We start from the raw sequence: 23382 nt of genomic DNA on the forward strand, positions 1-23382 counted from the left end.
TACCACCAAAAAAGAGGTTTCAGCAAAAACGAAAAAACACCAGACATCTATTTCTTGAAAAGCTCGGTTGGTATGCGGAGTCTAGAAGACGTTGTGAACACACCATTTTGAAGCCATTTATTCAAAATTGAAAAGTATTCAAGTGCGACTGAAAAATGTATTAATTGCTCTTCCCGACCCAGCGAATACACCAAAATATATGAAATTCCTAAAAAATTAATCTGCTTCGTTTTCTTATAAATGATTTATAATTACTGAGATCCCTTTAGGGACAGGCAAATCGTTTGCAATTTGGAAAAAACAAACAGGATTAATGTCACATTATATGGTACATTTGGCAACATTCTTAGGAAGATCGGAAGTAAGCAAAATAAGTATGCGCCAGATCTTCCCCCAGGTTCAGAACTGTCTGACGTGAAATTTAGGAGTGGCTCCTACTATATGAGACAAAACAAATAAATGTTTTATGGGAATAAGGAAAGAGCATTCCCCAAGATAATGACTTGGGACCAACCTTACATAACACCTTTTCCATATACAGACATGTAAATAATTTTATGGAAAAAAAGACAAGTATTAATGATCCACACCTTTATTGGCCACACTGGAAAAATTATATTTGCAAGCTTTCCTGGCACACAAGCCCATTCATCAGGCCACTTTACAAATGAATGACAGACAGAAGCACAAGATGAAGGGGCCTCTATTGGTTAACCAGAAAAATTGTACATGTAGGCTTTCCGACCACAAAGGTAACATTCATAAAATAACCTGAAGGTAGGCCCCCAAAAGAGTGTTAGCTATGGGTGTGCCCACATAAGTGCCTTAGCTACAGGTGTAACAGAGGGATTTCTGAGGCACAGGTATGCCCCATAAATGTCTCACCTGAAGGTGTGCCCCCAAAATGCTTTATCCACAGGTGTGTCCACATAAGTGCCTCAGGTATAAGTATGCTCAATAAGTGTCTCACCTGAAGGTGTGCCCCCAAAATTCCTTATCCGCGGGTGTGCCCACATAAGTGCCTCAGCTACAGTTGTGCACCAGAAGTCCTTCAGTTACAAGTATGCCCAAATAAGTACCTCAGGTATAGGTGTGCCCATAAAGTGTCTCACCTGCAGATATGCCCCAAAAGTGCTTTAGTTACAAGTGTGTCCCTAGACGCACCTTAACTAGAGGAATTGTCCCATAAATGCTTCAACCCAGATGTGCCACCATAAGTGCCTAAGTTATGAGTGGCCTCTATAAGCGCCTCAACTACATGAGTGATCCCATAAGTGCGGCAAGTACAGGAATACCTCTACAAGTGACATAGTATTACTGTGAGTCCTATACCTATGTGACAAAACTAAATGTCCAGTGCAGTAAAAACTGGCACTGTCTAGAAAATGAAGTGCCAAAAAACATTAAAAACACACACAAGTCCAATGCAAGGGCTGCAGACAACTGTGTAGGTTTACAGAATGGAAAGAGCTTAATGCTTACTTTGGAATATCTGGAATACACTATGCTACAAATGTAGAAGTAAAAACAAATAAAGAAACTGCATTGGAAAAGACAAATTACATTTAACACTTCTACATTCCAATAAAAACAAATTTGTATGAAGAAAGTTTCTTTTAAAATGTTTATACCGTACTGGAATGTTGTAAACGGGCAAAATGCTTTATGATCTCCACTGTAATTCTGCAGGATGGATGACGTCAAGGTTTCTCAATGAAGATTTATCTTCGATTATTATATATATATATATATATATATATATATATATACACACACACACATGGAAGACGTTCAATGATGCACCACATTATAGGTCATCAGCTTACAGTGCAGGAATACTCAATTTCGCAAAATGCAAGTTACCAAAGAAGTACTGATAGGAGAGTGACCTAAGAGAGGGTACTAGGAGACTTGGGCTTATGTGGGGTATTCCATTTAAGATGAAACCCTCATCGCTTGACACTTCATTCACGGTCTATGGCACTGAGTGAGACTCCATCCAATGCCTACTGGGCGCATCTTGCAGATTTGCGAAAATAGGGAAGAAAATTGTAGTGATTAATAGCGTTCTCAGAGACTAGATCTACATTGAGCTAATAATTTGCCCCTCTGATGTAGACAGCTGAACATTTAAGCTAGAATACCCTTTACACAGCTTCAATACCTTTAAATCTAAGATTTCATAAGTCACGGCTTAAGCCCCCAATATTACAAGGTCAATCATTCGACTGGCAGTCGTCTTGTTCATCTTTCCCATGCATAGGCGTGCTCACACTACCAAACACTCCTGTGTTCTGTATGAAAGTCTGGCAGGGACTTATCTCCAGGCGATCAAAAGGATGGACAATCCGAAATGCTGGATCCTTAAGTCCGCTGACACTCAAATGTCCATAGCCCCTGTACACATTAGACTGTCGATTAAACACGTCAATATTAGTTAGTCCTTCTGAAATTAATCTAATGTGTATGGGGGAACCATAGGGCCTGTGGACACGTTGCAGATTTGTCGCGTTTTCATTGCTTTTTTTCTGTGCATATTTGTCACAAAACCTGAAGGGTTTCCTGCTATCTGCAAAATGAATGAGAACCCTACAGACAAAACACCACCACTAGGGGGAATAGTGTAACCATACCCTGTGGGTCACAAACCGAGTTAGTAAACCTCAACCAGGGCATTAGATAAGGACTCTCCAAAATATATCAATATACAGTATAAAGAATCAAGAAAAATTTTTTTTGGGAGAAAACAGTCCAAGAATAATACAATCAAAAGGTATAAATGTATTAAATACAAATACTACAATGGTAATTACAAGTACAAAAAAAAGTCAAGAGACAAAAAGACACGAGATCAGGTACAGACTAAATGCTGTGTCCACATCATGGCAAGCAATCCTTACGTAAGGTGCATAGCGCAAAATATTAAGGGGTAAAAACTGGACTGAAGAGAAAATCACATTGCTAAGTGGCAAGTAAAAAGTGTCAATATACTGGTCCAGTAATCACCTAATTGTAGTTCTGTAAAGGACACGTGCTGCACTGCCCCAACATGGGTAAGCACTACAATTGGTAGAAATGCGGGTAATCCGCTGTGGAGAAGGGCGTCCTTCTCCACAGCAGATTACCCGCATTTCTGTTTGGCGCAGACAGCATGAATACCCTGGTCTTCATAGGCATATGTGCTGAGACAAGCGGTCTCACTTATTCTTTGTACGAAGGGACACACGGGGCAGCGTTAAAGGTTTATATGGTCTGAAGAAGGTCCAGATAGTGACCGAAACGTTACATTTTGATATAAATCTTGTGGATTTCTCCATTTGTGAATAAAGAATTCCTTTTTTCCTGCAAAAGGGAGTGTTGGATTTTTTTCTATATATTATTGGGACTGGTATCTCTTTCTGTGCACCCCTTCGACAAAGATTTCGGAGTTACGTGTCTTCTTGGTCTACTGTATATAAACCATTGGCTTTACTTTACTAGACATAGCAAAAGAGTGTCTTCCTGGCATACGTCTGGCTAGTATGAATGGTCATACCTGTCTTATTACTGTACTGAAAAGATCAGTTGGCTCCAATGGTTTATGTAACGACACAATGAAATAAGAAATTAGCCAACAGACATCAGACACATATACTCGTTTCACATCTACTAGTGGGCTCAGACCTACACGTAGGATCTATGGAATAAAATCACCTTCTTGAAGAAAAAACTGTCCATATTTCTGTAAGGAGATGCATGCAAGATCCACATTAGACATACATTGGGGCACAGCAGTCTCTTGCCCGAACAGCTATGGTAAAACACAATGAAAGCCTCTGGCCTACTCCTAAATGGGCACTAAATGCATCGTAGACAAACAAAATAATCATTGTTTTCTATTTCCAAGAGCAAAAACTAAACCAGTTTCTCAGGTGTACGAAAGTTCCTGCACCAGATAAAAGGTCATGCGACACAATAGAAACATATCATGTCTGTGAATCACTGCACAAAAACATTTAGTGTCAATAAAAACTTAAATGCAAACCTACATTCGAGAAACACTTAGAGGGTTTTTGTGTTTGGCTGGTTTTCTTTTACCCGAGGTAAGGGCTCAAATCGCTGCACTAGTCTTGTCGCTGAATACCATAACCAAGGAAAAAGTCAGCAAGTAACATAATGTTTGCAGTAAACTGATGCCAGCAGACCAGACTCACAGGTTCACTGTAAAGATAGAAAGTAAAATACACTATAAGGACTCGCTCACACGAGTGTATACATCGGATGATTGCTATCCAATGTTATGCTATAGGGCAGTGACGATCAGAGTTATTTCTCATGTCGATTTGACAGGAGTAAAAAACTGCAGCACCTCGCGAGTTGACGCACAAATCGGATCGCACTCACCCATTCAAGCCTATGGCTGCGTGGAAAACATCAGACTGCAGTCTGATGTCACAGACTCACGGAATAGAGAAGATGGAGAAATCTTGTTCTGCATCTTCTCCTCACCTGCGCTATAGCTCTCTCATCCAACAGAATCGGATCACACTAAGCTGACGCTCTGATCACAGTTTGAACCGAGTGTCATTTACATAATCAATCAGATTCTCTTGCATGGGAGTTACTGCGCTCATGTGATTCTGGCCTAAATGGGAGAGCCATGAGGGTCGCACTCTCAAATAATGTCTACAGCCTGCAGACAACTAACATCATCTGTAGGTAGACAGCCAAGCAGAATTCAGTATCAGGGGGACACTTAGAACCTAGACCCTCACCATTCCAAACCTCTGCAATGTCACTGTGACAAGTCACAGGTTATCACAATCTACGGTGACACTTTCAGGAAAGGCTCAAAAAGTTTATGTCAACTCAAAGTAATTAAGACTGAATAACATACGACTCTTAGGAACATGATAATTTGGGAGATTCTACAGTTCCAGATGTTTAAATTAGTATTTTCATTTGAGAATCAGCTATTTTAATCCCTGGATCTTGACCATTCCTACCTTGCTGAGTGGGGGAAATAGACCGGTCAGACCTATAATTACTATAGATAACATATGATGTGGCACATACTATACATATCAAAATAACTGCTCAATGTATGCAATAAAATAACCTGTTATTAGAACATAAGCAATTTATTTTGGAACCACAGCTTTGTCTGCTGCAGGCAGCCCACTTCTATATACTCTGTTGAGCTGATAGAGAACTCTATGATGAGTATCCCCTTAACTGCTCTTGGATTAGGTGTTCACTGGAAAAAAAAAACATTTCCATTGATGCCCTACAATACATAAAGGGGTTTTCTGGCTTTGAAGAACCCGTTACCCAGCTGCAGTTGAGTTAAAAAAAAAATATTTTTCTCACCCTCCCTAGGTTTAGAGCTAATCCTCTGCAGCTCAGGGTGTCTGGTTGCAGCGCTGTGGACAAGAATAATCAGTATGCTCACACTCTCTGAGCAGTTGGGTCATCAATTTGGATAGAGCCACTGACCTCAGGTGTTGGCTGTGGTGCTGATGTGACGTCACTGCAGACAATAACACACTGGGAGCAGCGGCGAAGACTCCATGCTGGACCCAGGGAGGATAAAGAACCTATTGGCTTTTTGTTTATAAAAAATGCAGCCAGATGACAGGGATTTTCCAAAACCACATAGCCCCTTTAAGCCCCCGTCACACATAGGGATCTCGCTAGCGAGATCGCTGCTGAGTCACAAGTTTTGTGACGCAACAGCGATCTCACCAGCGAGATCGCTGTGTGTGACACCTATCAGCGACCGGCCCCCCTGCCGGTATTGCTGATCGTTGTTGGAAAGCCCTGGACATTTTTTTGATCGCTGGTCTCCCGCTGGCCAGCACGCATCGTTGCATCAGCGCGCTGGTAACTAAGGTAAACACAGGGTTTCTAAGCAGCACGGGTCACTTAGAAACCCTCTGTGTACCTTAGTTACCAGTGCGCTGATACAGGGAGCTGGTAACCAAGGTACACATCGGGTTTCTAAGTGAGGCGTGCTGCTTAGAAACCCGATGTGTACCTTAGTTACCTGCGCGCTGATGCAGGGAGCTGGTAACCAAGGTACACATCGGGTTTCTAAGTGACGCGTGCTGCTTAGAAACCCAATGTGTACCTTAGTTACCAGCTCCCTGCATCAGGCACTGGTAACTAACGTACACAGCGAAGCCGCACGCTCGGCGTCGCTGGTGCTGATCGCTGGTGAAGCTGCCTCTTTGACAGCTCACCAGCGATCATGTAGCGACTCACCAGCGATCCTGACAAGTTGATATTGTTGTCGGGATCGCTGCTGAGTCGATATGTGTGACGGGGCCCTTAATCTTACAAGGATGCAGCCAATTATAGTCATTCAAGATATTTACGGCATATCACCTCTGGGATGTGAATCATTGTTATGATCACTTGCTTGGATGTTTCAAAAGAATTGAATGAAGAAAGACAAACATACTATGTAGCCACCATTCAGTTTTAACCTAGATTCAGTGACTGATGACAAACCCAACAGGAGGTACTCTGGTCAGTGACCTCAGTTCTCAACAAATGTGCGGTTTACCGAATTGACACAAGCATCTATCAGATATTTTAATGCTCATGACAGAAGCATCCTATTATACAGCCAATAAAACAAAATCATTAAAGTTTTTTTTACTTGTTGGCCAATTATTCAAAATAATATGTGAATATAAAAAGTTCTCTATTGAGACCAATTAAGTTATTTCAGTTTCTAAAGCTATAATGTAACATTCTCTTTCTCGGTTGGCACTATTAAAGTATTACTATGTATTTCGTGAGAAATAACTGCAATCTGCAAAACTAAATGCAATATTGTTCTTCAACCTCTTCATCTCTTCAAGGAAAATAAATTTAGCATCAACATTCAAATCCAGTTTCAAATTAAAAAAACAAATGGCAATACCTTTATTTTAAACTCCAACTGGGAGTTAATGGTCACCATCATTTCTGTTCTTTCCATCTTCCGTGCTCCTTCATTGCACAGACGCACCAGCTGCGGGAGAATTCATATTTTAATGTACGATTAAACACAGAAAGAAGAAACATGGTAGTACTAAGGTAATACTATAAGCAAACACTGTGACCTATTTTCTAAAACTAATGCACACAATTAAGAAAAATATGTTGATAAGAGGAAAAACTATTTAAACATAAAGAAAATGTCACAAACTACCCAAACCTTTAAACAGGATGAGCCCTAACTAGTGATGAGCGAGTACACTCGTTGCTTGGGTTTTCCCGAGCATGCTCGGGTGATCTCCGAGTATTTTGGTGTGCTCGGAGATTAAGTTTTCGTACCCGCAGCTGCACGATTTGCGGCTGCTAGACAGGCTGAATACATGTGGGGGTTGCTTGTTTGTTAGGGAATCCCAACATGTCTACAAGTCGCAAATCATGCAGCTGAGGCGAAGAAAACTAAATCTCTGAGAACGCCAAAATACTCGGAGGACACCCGAGCATGATCAGAAAATGAGTATACTCGCTCATCACTAGCCCTAACCAATCATCTAGACGAACATTTGTGAGGGCAGACACTGATGTTAGACCAGATGGCCTGGCTTTCAAAATCTACCCATCCCAAAAGTATTCAATGGGGTTGAGGTCAGGGCTCTGTGCGAGCCAGTACAGTTTTCCAACCCAAACTCCCTCGACCATGTCTTTATGGACCTTACTTTGTGCTTTGGGTAATATCATGCTGTTCCCACACATCTAGTAGATAAAATAGTCCAAAATTTGCTGTTATCCTGAACTAAGTATATAAAGCAATAGGTGGAATTAAAACCACCATGGTTACTTAACGGTAGCCGGATTTTCCGGAACACATGACAGCACCACATGAGAGAGAGGGATCCGCCCCACCAGGACAGGAACCTACTGAAACATAAGGGGCGGCACCTCTCCCCCGCTTCAGTTGGATTACAGAGCATTGAGAGGGCTTCCCGGTTAGTTACATGTTTATCCATCACCACATCACACAAATGCACCCGACTATTGTGCACACCCATACGGTGAAAAGGGGGGGGTGGGGATATACGGGTGCTGTCATGGGTTCCGGAAAAATCGGCTACCGGTAAGTAACCATGGTGGTTTTCCCTTCACCCATGACAGCACCACATGCAAGATTTTTGGAGACTTCGAAACACCTTAGGGAGGGACCACCGCTTGCAGCACCCTTCTACCAAAGGTTAAGTCAGCAGAGGAGGATAGATTTAATCTATAGTGTTTAAAGAAGGTTGAGGTGAGGCCCAGGTAGCGGCCTTACAAATTTGCTCAATTGATACCTCTGCTTTTTCAGCCCAGGAGGTCGCCACGGCTCTGGTGGAATGAGCCTTGATGCCGTCAGGAATCGGGACACCATTAGCTGAGTAGGCTACACTAATGGCCTCCCTAATCCATCTGGCAATAGTCCCTTTCGATACGCCGTAACCTTTCCTGGTACCCTGGAAGGCCACAAATAGGGACTGGGACCTCCTCCACTGGCTAGTTACTGATATATATTCTAAGAGGGCTCTTTTGACGTCCAGATTATGGAATTTCTCCTCTCCTGGGTTTTTTGGATTGTCACAGAAGGAGGGGAGGACAATTTCCTGGCTACGATGGAAATCTGGGAAATCTGATACAACTTTCGGTAAATAAGCAGGGTCTGTTTCTAGGACAACCCTGTCTTGGTACACCTGGGTATTGGGTGGGTTAACTGAGAGGGCCTGCAAGTCACTCACTCTATGTGCCGATGTAAGGGCCACTAAAATAATGGTTTTTAGGGTAAGATATTTCACTGGTAGTTGTTGCACAGGTTCAAATTGCTCCTTCGTGAGAGCTTCTAACACCAGGTTTAGATCCCAGGGAGCTATATTTGGCAAGGGGATTGGTTTGGACCTCTGGCAGGATTTAATGAATCTAGCTACCCATCTGTTCGCTGCTATATTACAGTTATATAGAGCGCCTAGTGCTGAAATTTGCACTTTGAGTGTATTTACCGCTAGGCCTAGTTGTAGTCCTGCCTGCAAGAACTCTAAGATAGCTTTGATCGGGGGTTCTTGATCTAACGGTCTTCCTAGGAACTGCAGAAACTTATTCCATGTCCTACCACATATATTGGTTGTTACTGGCTTTCTACTTTTCATCAGTGTAGCCACCAACCCAGGGGAGAACCCTCTATCTTTTAAAAGTGACCTCTCAAATTCCACGCCGTCAGATGGAACCCCTTGACTTGCTTGTGGAATACCGGACCCTGAGCTAGCAGGTCTGGAATTTCTGGCAGCACCCAGGGGTCTGAGAGGGACATCATCTGAAGTAGTGAAAACCAGGGCCTTTTTGGCCAGAACGGGGCTATCAAGATCACTCTGGCCTGGTCCTCTCTTATTTTCTTTACTACCGCCGGGATTAGAGCTATCGGGGGAAAGGCGTAACTCAGTTTGAATTTCCATGGAATTTGTAATGCGTCCACTGCCCATGGGTCTTCTTTTGGGTTCAATGAACAGAATCTCTTTACCTGCCTGTTGCTTTTGTTGGCAAAGAGGTCTATTACGGGCTCTCCCCGGAGTTGAACTATCTTTTGGAACACTAAATGATTTAGGGCCCATTCTCCCTGTATTAACGTGTTGCGGCTTAGAAAATCGGCCTGTATGTTCTCTGCCCCTCTGATGTGTAAGGCCATTAGAGAGTGTAGGTGTCGTTCTGCTCTGCGAAAGATTTCGTTGGTTTCGCTCATTAAGGAGTGTGACCTTGTCCCTCCCTGGTGGTTGATATAAGCCACTGTCACTTTGTTGTCCGACATGATCCGGACATTGCAGCCTTCTAGACTGGGAATGAATGTCCTTAGGGCTTTGTTTACTGCCTTTAATTCTCTTAGGTTGGAGGATGCGTTTTGTTCTTGGTGTCCCCATGCCCCCTGGGCCGCCTGTCCTCTCAGGTGTGCTCCCCACCCCAAGGAGCTTGCGTCCGTTAGAATCACATCGGATACTGGACTGTGCCATAATGTTCCTGCTGCTAGGTTTGTTTTGTCTAGCCACCATCTGAAAGAATTTTTGACTTTTAAGGAAAGTTCCAGCCTTCCTTTTAAATGCCCTTTTAGCAATTTCTGTGCTGATAGGATCTCTGCTTGCAGTTGACGGGTATGAAAATGTGCCCATCTGACCGCTGGGATACAGGCTGTCAGAGTGCCTAGTAAGGACATCGCCCCTCTCAGAGTCGTGTGAGGTTGGTCTATTGCTGCCAAGATCATATTCCTCACCTTTTCCACCTTGGCCTCTGGTAAAAGACAAATTTGCTGTTCCGAGTCCAGGATGAATCCTAAAAATGTTTGTCTTTTTAGGGGTTGTAGCCTTGACTTCTTGACATTTACCATCCAGCCCAGTCTCTGTAGGGTATCCGTTACCCTTTCCACTTGTTCTGTGCAGTGACGTTCCGAGTTGCCCACAATTAGGAAATCGTCTAAGTAGGGTATTATAATTGTGTTGTGGATTCGGAGGAAGGCTGTCATCTCTGCTACTACCTTCGTAAACACCCTTGGGGCTATCGATATGCCGAATGGAAGGGCTCTGAACTGAAAATGTCTGAGGTTGCCCTGAATGTAGAGAGCTACCCTTAAGTATTTCTGGTACTTTGGGTGGATCGGGATGTGGTAGTAGGCATCTTTTAAGTCGACTACGGCCATAAAGCAATTGTGGTGTAACAGCTTTATGGCCGAAGTGACTGACTCCATTTTGAAGGTCTGGTTTTCTATCCATTGGTTAAGGCCTCTGAGATTTATAATCGTTGTGAATGAATGATCCGTTTTTTTTATTAGGAAGAGGGGTGAGTAGAAACCCCTTCTTTCCTGTTCGCTTGGAACCTCGATCAGAACATGTTTGTCCAGCAGACTTAGGATCTCTGCTTCTACGGCTGACTGCTCTTCTAACCCTTTTCTGACGGGGATCACCACAAACGATGCTCTCGGCCGATGAAAAAAAGGAAATTTTAGGCCTCTTTTTATGATGCTTAAAATCCAAGTGTTGGAATATATATCTTCCCAGGCCTGATGAAAGAGCATCAGTCTCACCCCTACAGGAATATCGGCGTCATTGTGGGGACTTTTTTGTGGATGAAGCGGCTCCCCCAAACATGAATCCGGACTCTTTCTTTTGTCCTCCCATCTTTTCCAATCTCCCGGAGGACGGCCTCTATTGAATTTTCCCCTCCGAAAGGGCGGTCTTCTTTGATCTCCCATAAATCTAGGGAAGCCCTTCTTCCTATCCCTTGCTTTTTCAAGGTTGTCGTCTAAATTTTTTCCAAAAAGAAATTGTCCATCACATGGAAGAGAGCATAACTTAGCCTTTGATTGTAGGTCTCCCGGACAGCCTTTAAGCCATAAAGCACGCCTTGCAGCGTTTGATAACCCCGCTGCCCTCGCCGTCAACCTTATGGAATCGGCAGAGGTGTCGGCCAAAAAGGCGGCTGCTCCATGTAGAAGATACATCTCTCCTAAATTTTTTTCACCTTGACACCTTGGATCCGAGTTTTTCCTCCAGCTGCTGTAACCAGATCATTAAGGATCTGGCTGTGCAGGTGTCGGCTATTGCCGGTTTCAGACCCCCTGCTTCCCATGTATGTCTTAGGTAGGAGTCTGCTTTTTTTATCTAGCGGATCTCTCAGTACTCTTGAGTCTTCTAGGGGCAGGGCCGACCTTTTGGATGATCTGGATACTGCCGCATCAATTTTTGGGACCTTGTCCCAGATATCTGTATCTTTAGGCTCAAAGGGATATCTCCTTTTTGAGGAGGAGGGAAGGCTACCTGATCTTTCAGGCTTCCTCCACTCTCTTTCAATGAGTGGCTGGATTTTGTCGTTGACCGGAAAGGTGCGCTTTTTCCTTTCCTGTAATCCCCCAAACATTACGTCTTCTAGGGACTTAGTTACTTTCTCCTCCTGTAGGCCCATGGTCGTTCTAATGGCCTTAAGGAGAGCGTCTGTATCCTCTACCGGGAAACACGGCCTGTCCCCTGTATCACTATCCGAAGAGGAGGAGGATCTGTGTTCAATCTAATATTCGGACGAGGAAGAGTCTGATGAAGAATTTGGAGAGTCTCTTCTACATTTTTTCTTCCTTTTCTTTAATAATATTTTAAGTGAGCCCTCTACCTCGGACCTTATGACTGATCTGAGGTTAGTTGCCAGGCTTGGCACCTCCTCCGCCATAGTACGCTGGATACAGCTGGTGCAAAGGTCCTTTTGCCAATCTTTTGCTAGGGGGCTCTGGCATATCGCACACTCTCTATTATTCCTTTAGCTCCCTGCTTTTTTGCCTTTTTCCTAAGGGAAAAAGTAACACACAAGAAGGACCCTGTCAATATTGGCCTAACATTCTCGAAGATCACTAACCACCCACAAAGTCAGATACCGGACTCGGAGGCTGTGTTGGTGCATGCGTCCTGCGCTCTCTCGATCTCGAGGAATCCCTCGATCTATGGCTCGGGCGGCTGCTCTTGCCGCTTAAACGGGTCCCATGTTTGTGTGCAGAGGTCTGCGACGGGGGCCGAGACAATGGAGACGATGAACGCTCCTGCTGATACTCCATTGTAGCACCTGGCTGTCCTGCTCCTTGCTCTCCTTTTGTAGGTGCCTCCGGTGAGTGCTCGGTACCCCTCCCCCCTGCGACAGCTGGCCGTTTTCATTCTTCTGTGGCCGGCGCCGTACCAGGCGCCATGTTGCCGTCACGGCTGTGACGTCAGCCGGCACGCTCCCAGGGTGCACCGCGCCGCCGACGTCAGACGCCAGAAACCGCCCCCGGCTTCCCCTGTCGCTCAGGGAGAAGGATTGGGTGCGCGCAGGGGGAGGGAGGCATGGAGGAGAACCCTGCTGCTGAGGTCGCCATACGGCACCCGCACGAACTCGGGGCCTGCGCTTCCAGGCCACCGCTGTCGGACTGGGATCCCGTTCCAGGACAGGAACCCAACTGAAGCGGGGTAGAGGTGCCGCCCCTTATGTTTCAGTAGGTTCCTGTCCTGGCGGGGCGGATCCCTCTCTCTCATGTGGTGCTGTCATGGGTGAAGGGAAAACATAGCTTTTAATATGCAAATTAAAAGAACCAAACAATATGCGTCACCAAAGAGTGGTTAAAATATCAAAAAAGATGCTAATTCAGTGGTTAGTCCCTAGAAGAAAAATGGGACCACCTAAATGCGTCATTCAGGATATAAAAATGTTGCTTATTATTCTATACCAGGTAACAATTTATCTAAAGGATACAGCATTAGTAGACAATTTAGCACACGATGCTATAGCCAATTGTACACATATGTTCATGTCTAGACCAAACAAAATTTATGGCCACAATACTATCAATGAGTGAGATATCAATAATAAAGGAACAATCTCACCTTTTGGTGAGATCTGTATTTTGGCAATTTTTGACAGAAATTGGCCTTTTTGCTTTATTGGTTATCCTGAACTAAGGCAGGCCAAACCCTGAAAAACCACACCATAGTATTACCCCTCTTCCACCAAGCTTTACAGTTTGCATAAAGAAGTTAGGCAAGTAACGTTCTCCTGGTGTTCTCCAAACTCAGATTTGTCCATCAGTCTGGCAGATTAAGAAGTGAGATTCATCACTCCGTGCAACATGTTTCCTTTGCTTCAGAGTCCAGTGGCGGTGAGCTTTACACCACTCAGTCCGATGTTTGGCATTGGGCTTAGTGATGCAATGATGCCATAAAGCTCCAAATGCAGTTTTTCTGCTGACGATTATGCCAGAGGAGTTTTTTGAGCTATGCAATCATAGTCGGCGACTTTCATGCCCATGCACTACTTGCTGCCACATTTGGAGACACGGTTTTGTAGCTCTGCATAGCCTGCAACTTTGAGTTGGCTGAGCTGTTATGTTTCCTATACACCTCCACTTTACAATAAGACCACTCACAGTTTCATGAAATTTCATGAAGGACTTCTTACAAAGCTAGCATTATTTCACAGTGTCACGCTCAGATTCAGTGAGCTCTTTAGAAAGACCCGTTGCTTCTTAAATGTTTGTACAGACAGACTGCTGGATTTTATATACCTGTACCAATGGGAATGAACGCAAAACAAGAATTCAATAATTTAAAGCTGTGTTCCAATATTTTGGTCTGTATAGTGTACCGTACTAGTGCTCCTTTTAAATACAATCCCTGCCCCTTATTTTATACATTTTATTAAATTAGAATATGCATTATTATTTCCTTTTGAATTATGCATTTTTGATGTCCTGTACATCTACATTTAAATGTGACAACTTTCCCTTATCAAGCAGAAATAAATTATTTTCCATTATAATTATTTAAAACTAGCTGAATAGCCCGGCGCTGCCCGGGCATAGTAACTAACTGTGATTAGTTATAGCAAATTATAATTATCCTCCATCCCATAGTCCCGTGCCCATATACCCATCATACATATACACGATCCCATAGGCCCGTGCCCATATACCCATCATACATATCCTCCATCCCATAGTCGAGTGCCCATATACCCATCATACATATCCTCCATCCCATAGTCGAGTGCCCATATACCCATCGCATAGTCCCATGCCCATATACCCATCATACATATTCTCCATCCCATAGTCCCATGCCCATATACCCATCATACATATTCGCCATCCCATAGTCCCGTGCCCATATACCCGTCATACATATCCTCCATCCCATAGTCCAGTGCCCACATACCCATCACACGTCCTCCATCCCATAGTCCCATGCCCATATACCCATCACACATCCTCAATCCCATAGTCCAGTGCCCATATACCCATCACACATCCTTCATCTCATAGTCCCATGCCCATATACCCATCACACATCCTTCATCTCATAGTCCCATGCCCATATACCCATCATACATATCCTCCATCCCATAGTCCCATGCCCATATACCCATCATACATATCCTCCATCCCATAGTCCCATGCCCATATACCCATCATACATATCCTCCATTCCATAGTCCCGTGCCCATATACCCATCATACATATCCGCCATCCCATAGTCCCGTGCCCATATACCCATCATACATATCCGCCATCCCATAGGCCTGTGCCCATATACCCATCACACATCCTTCAACTCATAGTCCCATGCCCATATACCCATCACACATCCTTCATCTCATAGTCCCATGCCCATATACCCATCATACATATCCGCCATCCCATAGTCCCGTGCCCATATACCCGTCATACATATCCTCCATCCCATAGTCCAGTGCCTATATACCCATCACACATCCTCCATCCCATAGTCCCGTGCCCATATACCCATCATACATATCCTCCATCCCATAGTCCAGTGCCTATATACCCATCACACATCCTCCATCCCATAGTCCAGTGCCCATATACCCATCACACATCCTCCATCCCATAGTCAACCATTATGACATCATAATGAGCGGCGGGGCTTGCAACCTATGATGACATCAGCATCGCCATGGCAACTATTATGACATCATAATGAGGGGCGGGGCTTGATACACACTCATACACACTTTTTCCCCATTATGTAGATAGGGGCAAAATTGTTAGGTTGAATTGGAACGCGCGGGGTTAAATTTCGCCTCACAACATAGCTTAGGACACTCTCGGGGTCCAGACGTGTGACTCTGTCAAATTTTGTGGCTGTAGCTGCGACGGTGCGGATGCCAATCCCGGACATACACACATACACACACTTGAGCTTTATATAATAGATATACGGTAGGTCATGTAAAGAATTGCCAGATCATATTATTTGATTGGGAACAAACATTGTACAAGTCATTAGTGCAAGCATACATAAGAAAAATGGTAATATATCTTATCAGAAAAATCGACTTCATTTCCCACTCATAAGACCATTCTTCCTCTCCCGCCTGCCTTCTGAACGTACTGTCAGTTCACTATACTTTAAGGGGAAAGGAAAAGCGAGTATCACAGGAGGAGAGGGAGACAGAGAAAGATCATGCGGAGCTTTCTAACATATCTTTTAACTCACCCCAGAGCTGGATTCACATCTACAGGGTGGGCCATTTATATGGATACAATACACCTAAATAAAATGGGAATGGTGACAGTTTTCTTGCATAGTGTGTCTTGCATTGAAATTTGCTACAGGAAAAATAGAAGTGGATCCAGGTCACTCACAGGGCTTATTTAAAAATACTCGAAATGTGTATGGTCTTATTACATATCACCCCCTGTCATTGCTGTGCCATCTGAGATGTCATTTTGAATTTTTTAAGGATTATCCAATAAAAAGTTTCTAATTTTTGAATAAGCCCTGTGAGTGAGCTGGATCCACTTCTATTTTTCCTATTGCCTTGGACGCTGTGCAGCAGTGAGGAAGCCGTGCTCCTTCTTGTGCTTGGAATTACATCTCAGGTGAGCTGAATGTTTTTTGTTTTTGCTCGTTGAAATCTGCAGCAATGACCCGGGTACTGTGTTCACCAGACATCAACATAATTTCTATCCGCTCCTCACATGTTAACCTCTGCAACATGTCAATGGCTGTAAATGAAGAGAAACTTGTAAATAACTCATGAAAGAATAAAGTTATGCTAAAACCAAGCACACCATTGTTTTTCTTGTGACATTCTGAATAAGTCTGATGTGTCACATGACCCTCTTCCCATTGCAAAAAATAAAGTTGGATCCAAAATGGCCGACTTCAAAATGGCCGCCATGGTCACCACCCATCTTGAAAAGTTTTCCCCCTACCATATACTAATGTGTCACAAACAGGGAGTTGATATCACCAACCATTTCCATTTTATTTAGCTGTATCCATATAATGGCCCACCCTGTACACTGATCACTACTACTGTATAACTTTCACCATGCTGCTGCCTGTCTCCGTAAGCTTAAAAAAATGAATGAAGAGCAGGAATTCAATGTGTGCTGTGATGTCTATGGGAGATATCAGAGCAGCTCGTCTCCTCCAACAAGCTCAGAGTGGATTGCAAATTAGAGATGCATTTAAGGAGTAATAAAATAGCCAGAAATAGTGTTAAACAAGGTGTAGACACAGGATACCTCCCATTCTGAACAGTTACAGGGATTAATGAAGAATATCAGATTAATAAACAATATGACTTATAATAATTCTGGCCAAAGCCTTAGGGAAAGGTGACAAACATGTAGAATGTAGAGCGGTTCGTCTTTGAAGACTGTCACTAAGTGAAGACACAGAATGATTTTGAAGCTCCAGCATGTAAATAAGGATTAGCTTACTACAGCCTGCAGGTTGAAGATCTGACTAGTCCAAAACAAGTTCCTCTCCTCGGGTGTATAAGCTAAAACTGTCAAGAATGTTGAGCGCCTTGGGAGGTTTCGAGTCATAACATGTGCTACAGCGCCGCTCATAACTTACATCAATGCATCAGAGACACGTTACCAGCAAATCTGATTGTTTCCAATGCACAATACTACTGGAAGAACTGCTAAGAAAGAATCTGTATAGGACAGGATGGTATCACATCACATAGCTATAGGTATCTCACACACTTAGGCAAAGCAGTTAGGTCACGATTAGTGTTGAGCATTCCGATACCGCAAGTATCGGGTATCGGCCGATACTTGCTGTATCGGAATTCCGATACCGACTTCCGATATTTTTTCAATATCGGAATTCGGCATCGGAATCGGAAGTTCAGTTGATTGACGGCCTGACGTCATCATGATGCGCGGTGTGTGCGCATCATGATGCGCCGTCATTTCGGGCCTTCCGGGGGTCTCTGCCGGCCTGCCGGGGGGCTGTGCCGGCCTGCCGGGGGGCTGTGTGGACTGCCCGGGGTCTGTACCGGCCTGCCGGGGGGCTGTGCCGGCCTGCCGGTGGTCTGTGCACCCTGTGGGGGTCTGTACCGGCCTGCCGGGGGCTGTGCCGGCCTGCCGGGGGGCTGTGCTGATGTCCGGGGGTCTGTGCAAGCATCGTCCGATGGGACTACAAGTCCCATCGGGCGATGCCTGCTACCATGACAGTGATTGACACATTAGCCAATGATGGGACAGTAGTAGTCCCATCATCCGGCTAATGTGTTAAATGTTAAAAAAAAAAAAAAAAAAAAAAAAAAATACTACATACATACTACATGCATGCTACATACATACTACATATATACTACATACATACTACATACATGCTACATACATACTGCATGCTACATACATACTACATACATACATACTACATACATACTACATACTACATACATACATGCTACATACATACTGCATGCTACATACATACTACATACATACTACATGCATGCTACATACATACTACATATATACTACATACATACTACATACATGCTACATACATACTGCATGCTACATACATACTACATACATACTACATGCATGCTACATACATACTACATATATACTACATACATACTACATACATACTGCATGCTACATACATACTACATACATACTACATGCATGCTACATACATACTACATGCATGCTACATACATACTACATGCATGCTACATACATACTACATGCATGCTACATACATACTACATATATACTACATACATACTACATACATGCTACATACATACTGCATGCTACATACATACTACATACATACATACTACATACATACTACATACTACATACATACTACATACATGCTACATACATACTGCATGCTACATACATACTACATACATACTACATGCATGCTACATACATACTACATATATACTACATACATACTACATACATGCTACATACATACTGCATGCTACATACATACTACATACATACTACATGCATGCTACATACATACTACATGCATGCTACATACATACCACATACATACTACATGCTACATACATACCACATATATACTACATACATACAATACATTCATACAATACATACATAGACATACAGTACATATAACATAGAGTAACATACTTACCAATACTTGTCACATTGTTCCCCGAAGCCATTGTCTATTCCGGGATAAATATTAACATAACAAACCACAAAAATACTCACCCACGATCCGAAGCAGTCCACGAGTGTGTCCCACGACGATCTTGAGTAGAGAACTGCAGCATCAGATGATGCTGCCGTTCTCTACGGGCTGCAGGAATCCAATGACGGAAGGTAGGTATCCTTCCGCACTGTATTCCTCCGCCACTTAAAAAAAAAAAGTCCCTAGTCTCACTTTATGCCATTGCTGTGTGGGAAATTCCCACACAGCAATGGCATAAAGTGAGACTAGGGACTTTTTTTTTTTAAGTGGCGGAGGAATACAGTGCGGAAGGATACCTACCTTCCGTCATTGGATTCCTGCAGCCCGTAGAGAACGGCAGCATCATCTGATGCTGCCGTTCTCTACCCAAGATCGTCGTGGGACACACTCGTGGACTGCTTCGGATCGTGGGTGAGTATTTTTGTGGTTTGTTATGTTAATATTTATCCCGGAATAGACAATGGCTTCGGGGAACAATGTGACAAGTATTGGTAAGTATGTTACTCTATGTTATATGTACTGTATGTCTATGTATGTATTGTATGAATGTATTGTATGTATGTAGTATATATGTGGTATGCATGTAGTATGTATGTAGTATGTATGTAGCATGCATGTAGTATGTATGTAGCATGCATGTAGTATGTATGTAGCATGCATGTAGTATGTAGTATGTATGTAGTATATATGTAGTATGTAGTATGAATGTAGTATATATGTAGTATGTATGTAGCATGTAGTATGTAGCATGCATGTAGTATATATGTAGTATGTATGTAGCATGCATGTAGTATATATGTAGTATGTATGTAGCATGTAGTATGTATGTAGCATGCATGTAGTATATATGTAGTATGTAGCATGTAGTATGTATGTAGCATGCATGTAGTATGTAGCATGTAGTATGTATGTAGCATGCATGTAGTATATATGTGTTATGTATGTAGCATGTAGCATGCATGTAGTATGTATGTAGTATATATGTGGTATGTATGTAGCATGCAGTATGTATGTAGCATGCATGTAGTATATATGTAGTATGTATGTTGCATGTAGTATTTATGTAGTATGAATGTAGCATGTATGTAGTATGCATGTTGTATGTATGTAGCATGTAATTTTTTTTTTTTTTTTTTTTTACATTTAACACATTAGCCGGATGATGGGACTACTACTGTCCCATCATTGGCTAATGTGTCAATCACTGTCATGGTAGCAGGCATCGCCCGATGGGACTTGTAGTCCCATCGGACGATGCCTGCACAGACCCCCGGAGCCTGCACAGACCACCGGCAGGCCGGCACAGCCCCCCGGCAGGCCGGCACAGCCCCCCGGAGCCTGCACAGCCCCCCGGCAGGCCGGCACAGCCCCCCGGCAGGCCGGCACAGCCCCCCGGAGCCTGCACAGACCACCGGCAGGCCGGCACAGACCACCGGAGCCTGCACAGACCCCCTGGCAGGCCGGCACAGCCCCCCGAAAGGCCCGTACAGACCCCAGAGAGGCTGTACAAGGGCAGGAAAGGGTTTTTCTTATTCCGATACCGGAAGTCCCATAGACTTGAATGGGACTTCCGGTATCGGAATCGGCGATACCGATACTTTTTTTAAAGATCGGCCGATACCATCCGATACGATACTTTGAAGTATCGGACGGTATCGCTCAACTCTAGTCACGATCCATTAATTAGAGAGTCGCCTCCGGATGTCGGTCAGGTTCAGTAAACAGTAAATCGATTCATGCATTGAAATTGATGGGTGCTGTTTTCTTGCACCTATGGACCTCCCAGTCAATAAAATACCAATTCATATTTATGTAAGATATTCAAGCTATTTTCTACGACACCTAACACTACCAAGAAGAATTAAGGGCCGCAGTAATTCAAGGCTTTAGCTATTAATCCAGCGATGAAATACATTTTGTGCGAATGAATCAACCAAACAGCCTAGAACATGCACCATGTGGCCCAAACATCGGTCTGCGGGCTACAGTGGCCTGTCCAGAAGTGATCAAAATTAATGTGGTAAAATCAAACTTTTTCATTCCTGTAAAGCCACTTTGCATTAATTCCTGAAAAGCACCTGAAGGGTTAACGAACAACCGGAATCAATTTTGAATACGTGACGGGGTGCCGTTTTTAAAATGGTATCACTTTTCGGGGTTTTCAATATATAGGACCTCCAAAGTCACTTCAAAACTGAAGAGGTCCCTTAAAACAAGATAAGTTTTGCAAATTTCCTTGAAAAAAAATGAAAAGTTACTGCTACATTTTTAAACCTTCTAAAATGCTAACAAGATAAAATAACACTTTAGAAATGGTGCTGAAGTAAAGCAAACATGAGATAAATGTTATTTATTAATGTTTTTCTGTGGTATGACTATCTGGATTAAAGGGATAATCATTCAAAGTTTGAAAAATGCATTTTTTTTTTCAAATTTCTGATATTTTTAGAAATAAACACAAAACATAATCAACCTAAATTTATCATTATCATAAAGTATGATGTGTCACAAAAAAAACAAATCTCAAAATCAATAGGATTTGTTGAAGCGTTCCAGAGTTATTACCATGTAAATTGACACTGGTCAGATTTTTAAAAATTTGCCCGACCACTAAGGGGTTAAAAAAAAAAGGTTGTTCCCTCTGAGCTTCACATACAAGCACTTTCTATAATCCCATATATTTCTGAATTCGCCTCAGGGAAAATAAACTTTGTTTAATAGCAAAGCATAATGCTGATAAGCTACAGCAACCTTCAATCAGCAGGCGTTCCTAAACTATGCAATCTTTAAACAAGTTATCTAATTTAGTGTAGCAGAACATTCAAGTATTTCACGCAATTAGCCAGTACGTTTTGGCTTTCATCCAGCCAACATGAACTTCGCTTTCAATAATTTGAACTAACATCTCCTCACACATTGTGACCTCAAATGTTCTAAAATGCAGGAAAACCAAGCAAGCCCTACAAAAAAGCCTGATATTCCTCAGAGAGGATTCCTCAGTCATTTTTCTTCAGCTTAAAGGGGATTCATCGGTAGATTTCACCATACAAACTGCAACCATTAATAATTAGGCCTCTTTCACACATCAGGTTTTCACCGTCAGGCGCGATCCGGCGCTTTTGACAAAAACGGATCCGGCAAAATGCAATGCCGGATCCGGTTTCCCCCCCATTGACTTGCATTTGCGCCGGATCGCGCCGGATGGCCATGCGTTTCATCCGGTTTTCGCCGGATCCGGCAATGTGTCGCAATCCGGCGTCTGGAAAAAACGGCTACTGTAACGTTTTTTGTCTCCGGCGAAAAAGCCGGATCCGGTGCGTCCGGCTTTTTCACACAATGAAAGCCTATGAGCGCCGCAATGCGCCGGATCCGTTTTTTTTGGTCTGAGCATGCTTAGTAGCTCTGCCCACAAGACACATATATAAAAGCATGACAGTGGGATCCTCAGCCACACCCAACATGCCACCCAAGACAGGAACCAGGCGCAGGAGAAGGCAGGAGACCACTGCAGCAGCACCATCAGCACCACCACCACCCCAAATGGAGCAGCATGCTGAACAACAGGAGGGGAGTCCAGCAGCAGATGAGAGATGGTAATTATCAAATCCCCCATTCCTCCAAACTAGGGCCATGGAATATCAAGATATTCATTGGCCCTTTGTTTCTCTTTATTCAACAGCCGCCCAAGAGATGCAGCAGCAGCAACAGTGGCAGCAGCAGTAACACCACCCACAGGCATGGAGTGTGGCCAGCAGGAAGACAGCACATCATCTTCTGGGAGCCCTCCCTCGCATCGTCAGCGTTTGACGGTAAGTTTTTATTTCCAAAATCCATCATCTTTGTAATATATGTCTATTCATTGCCTTTTATTTCAAAACAGGAATCACAAGATGAAGAGGAGCTCCCAGAAGAAGAAGGAAGGGGTGGACAGACACCTGGAGTGGGCTCACAATTGGTAAGTTTTTTGCATCAAACGCAGAAACACAACATCACACTACACACAACACATAGAAAACAATGTTCTGCAGACCACACACAGCAAACAAATGCCTACATCCAAAGACATAACATTTTTTGTTTTCTTCTCTAGTCTTCCCAATCTGGTGCTCGGCCAAGAGGTCCTCGCAGTGCCTCCCAGGGTCGTCGGCGACAGCAACGCGGCGGTCACCAGCGTGTAAGTATAAATATTTTTGCTTTTTTTTTTTTGCACTTTTTATTTCATTTTTTTTGTGGAGGCTAATTATGTTATTTTTGTCTTTTTCTTTAACAGCCTTCACAGCGTGCTCCCGACTCTGACGGTGAGGATGGAGGGATTGACGTGGACCACCTCATCGATCTCGTCAGAGAAAGGGAGCCGCTATGGAAAATGGCTGACCTGATCGTTACCCGACG

The 23382-nt window shown here is 43.4% G+C and overlaps 1 protein-coding gene across 2 annotated transcripts in view; it reads right to left on the reverse strand.

Moving 5' to 3' along the window:
• Nucleotides 1–23382, reverse strand: part of ARHGEF26 (Rho guanine nucleotide exchange factor 26) — a 213379-nt gene that overhangs the window by 54505 nt on the left and 135492 nt on the right. For both annotated transcript variants that reach the window (XM_073579025.1, XM_073579026.1), the window contains exon 10: nucleotides 6911–7000. In XM_073579025.1, the coding sequence (XP_073435126.1) occupies nucleotides 6911–7000 (90 nt within the window). The remainder of the gene's footprint in view (nucleotides 1–6910; nucleotides 7001–23382) is intronic.

This window comes from Dendrobates tinctorius, unplaced genomic scaffold, assembly GCF_039654945.1.
Source record: "Dendrobates tinctorius isolate UK_male_01 unplaced genomic scaffold, ASM3965494v1 ptg000060l, whole genome shotgun sequence".
Lineage (NCBI taxonomy): Eukaryota > Metazoa > Chordata > Amphibia > Anura > Dendrobatidae > Dendrobates > Dendrobates tinctorius.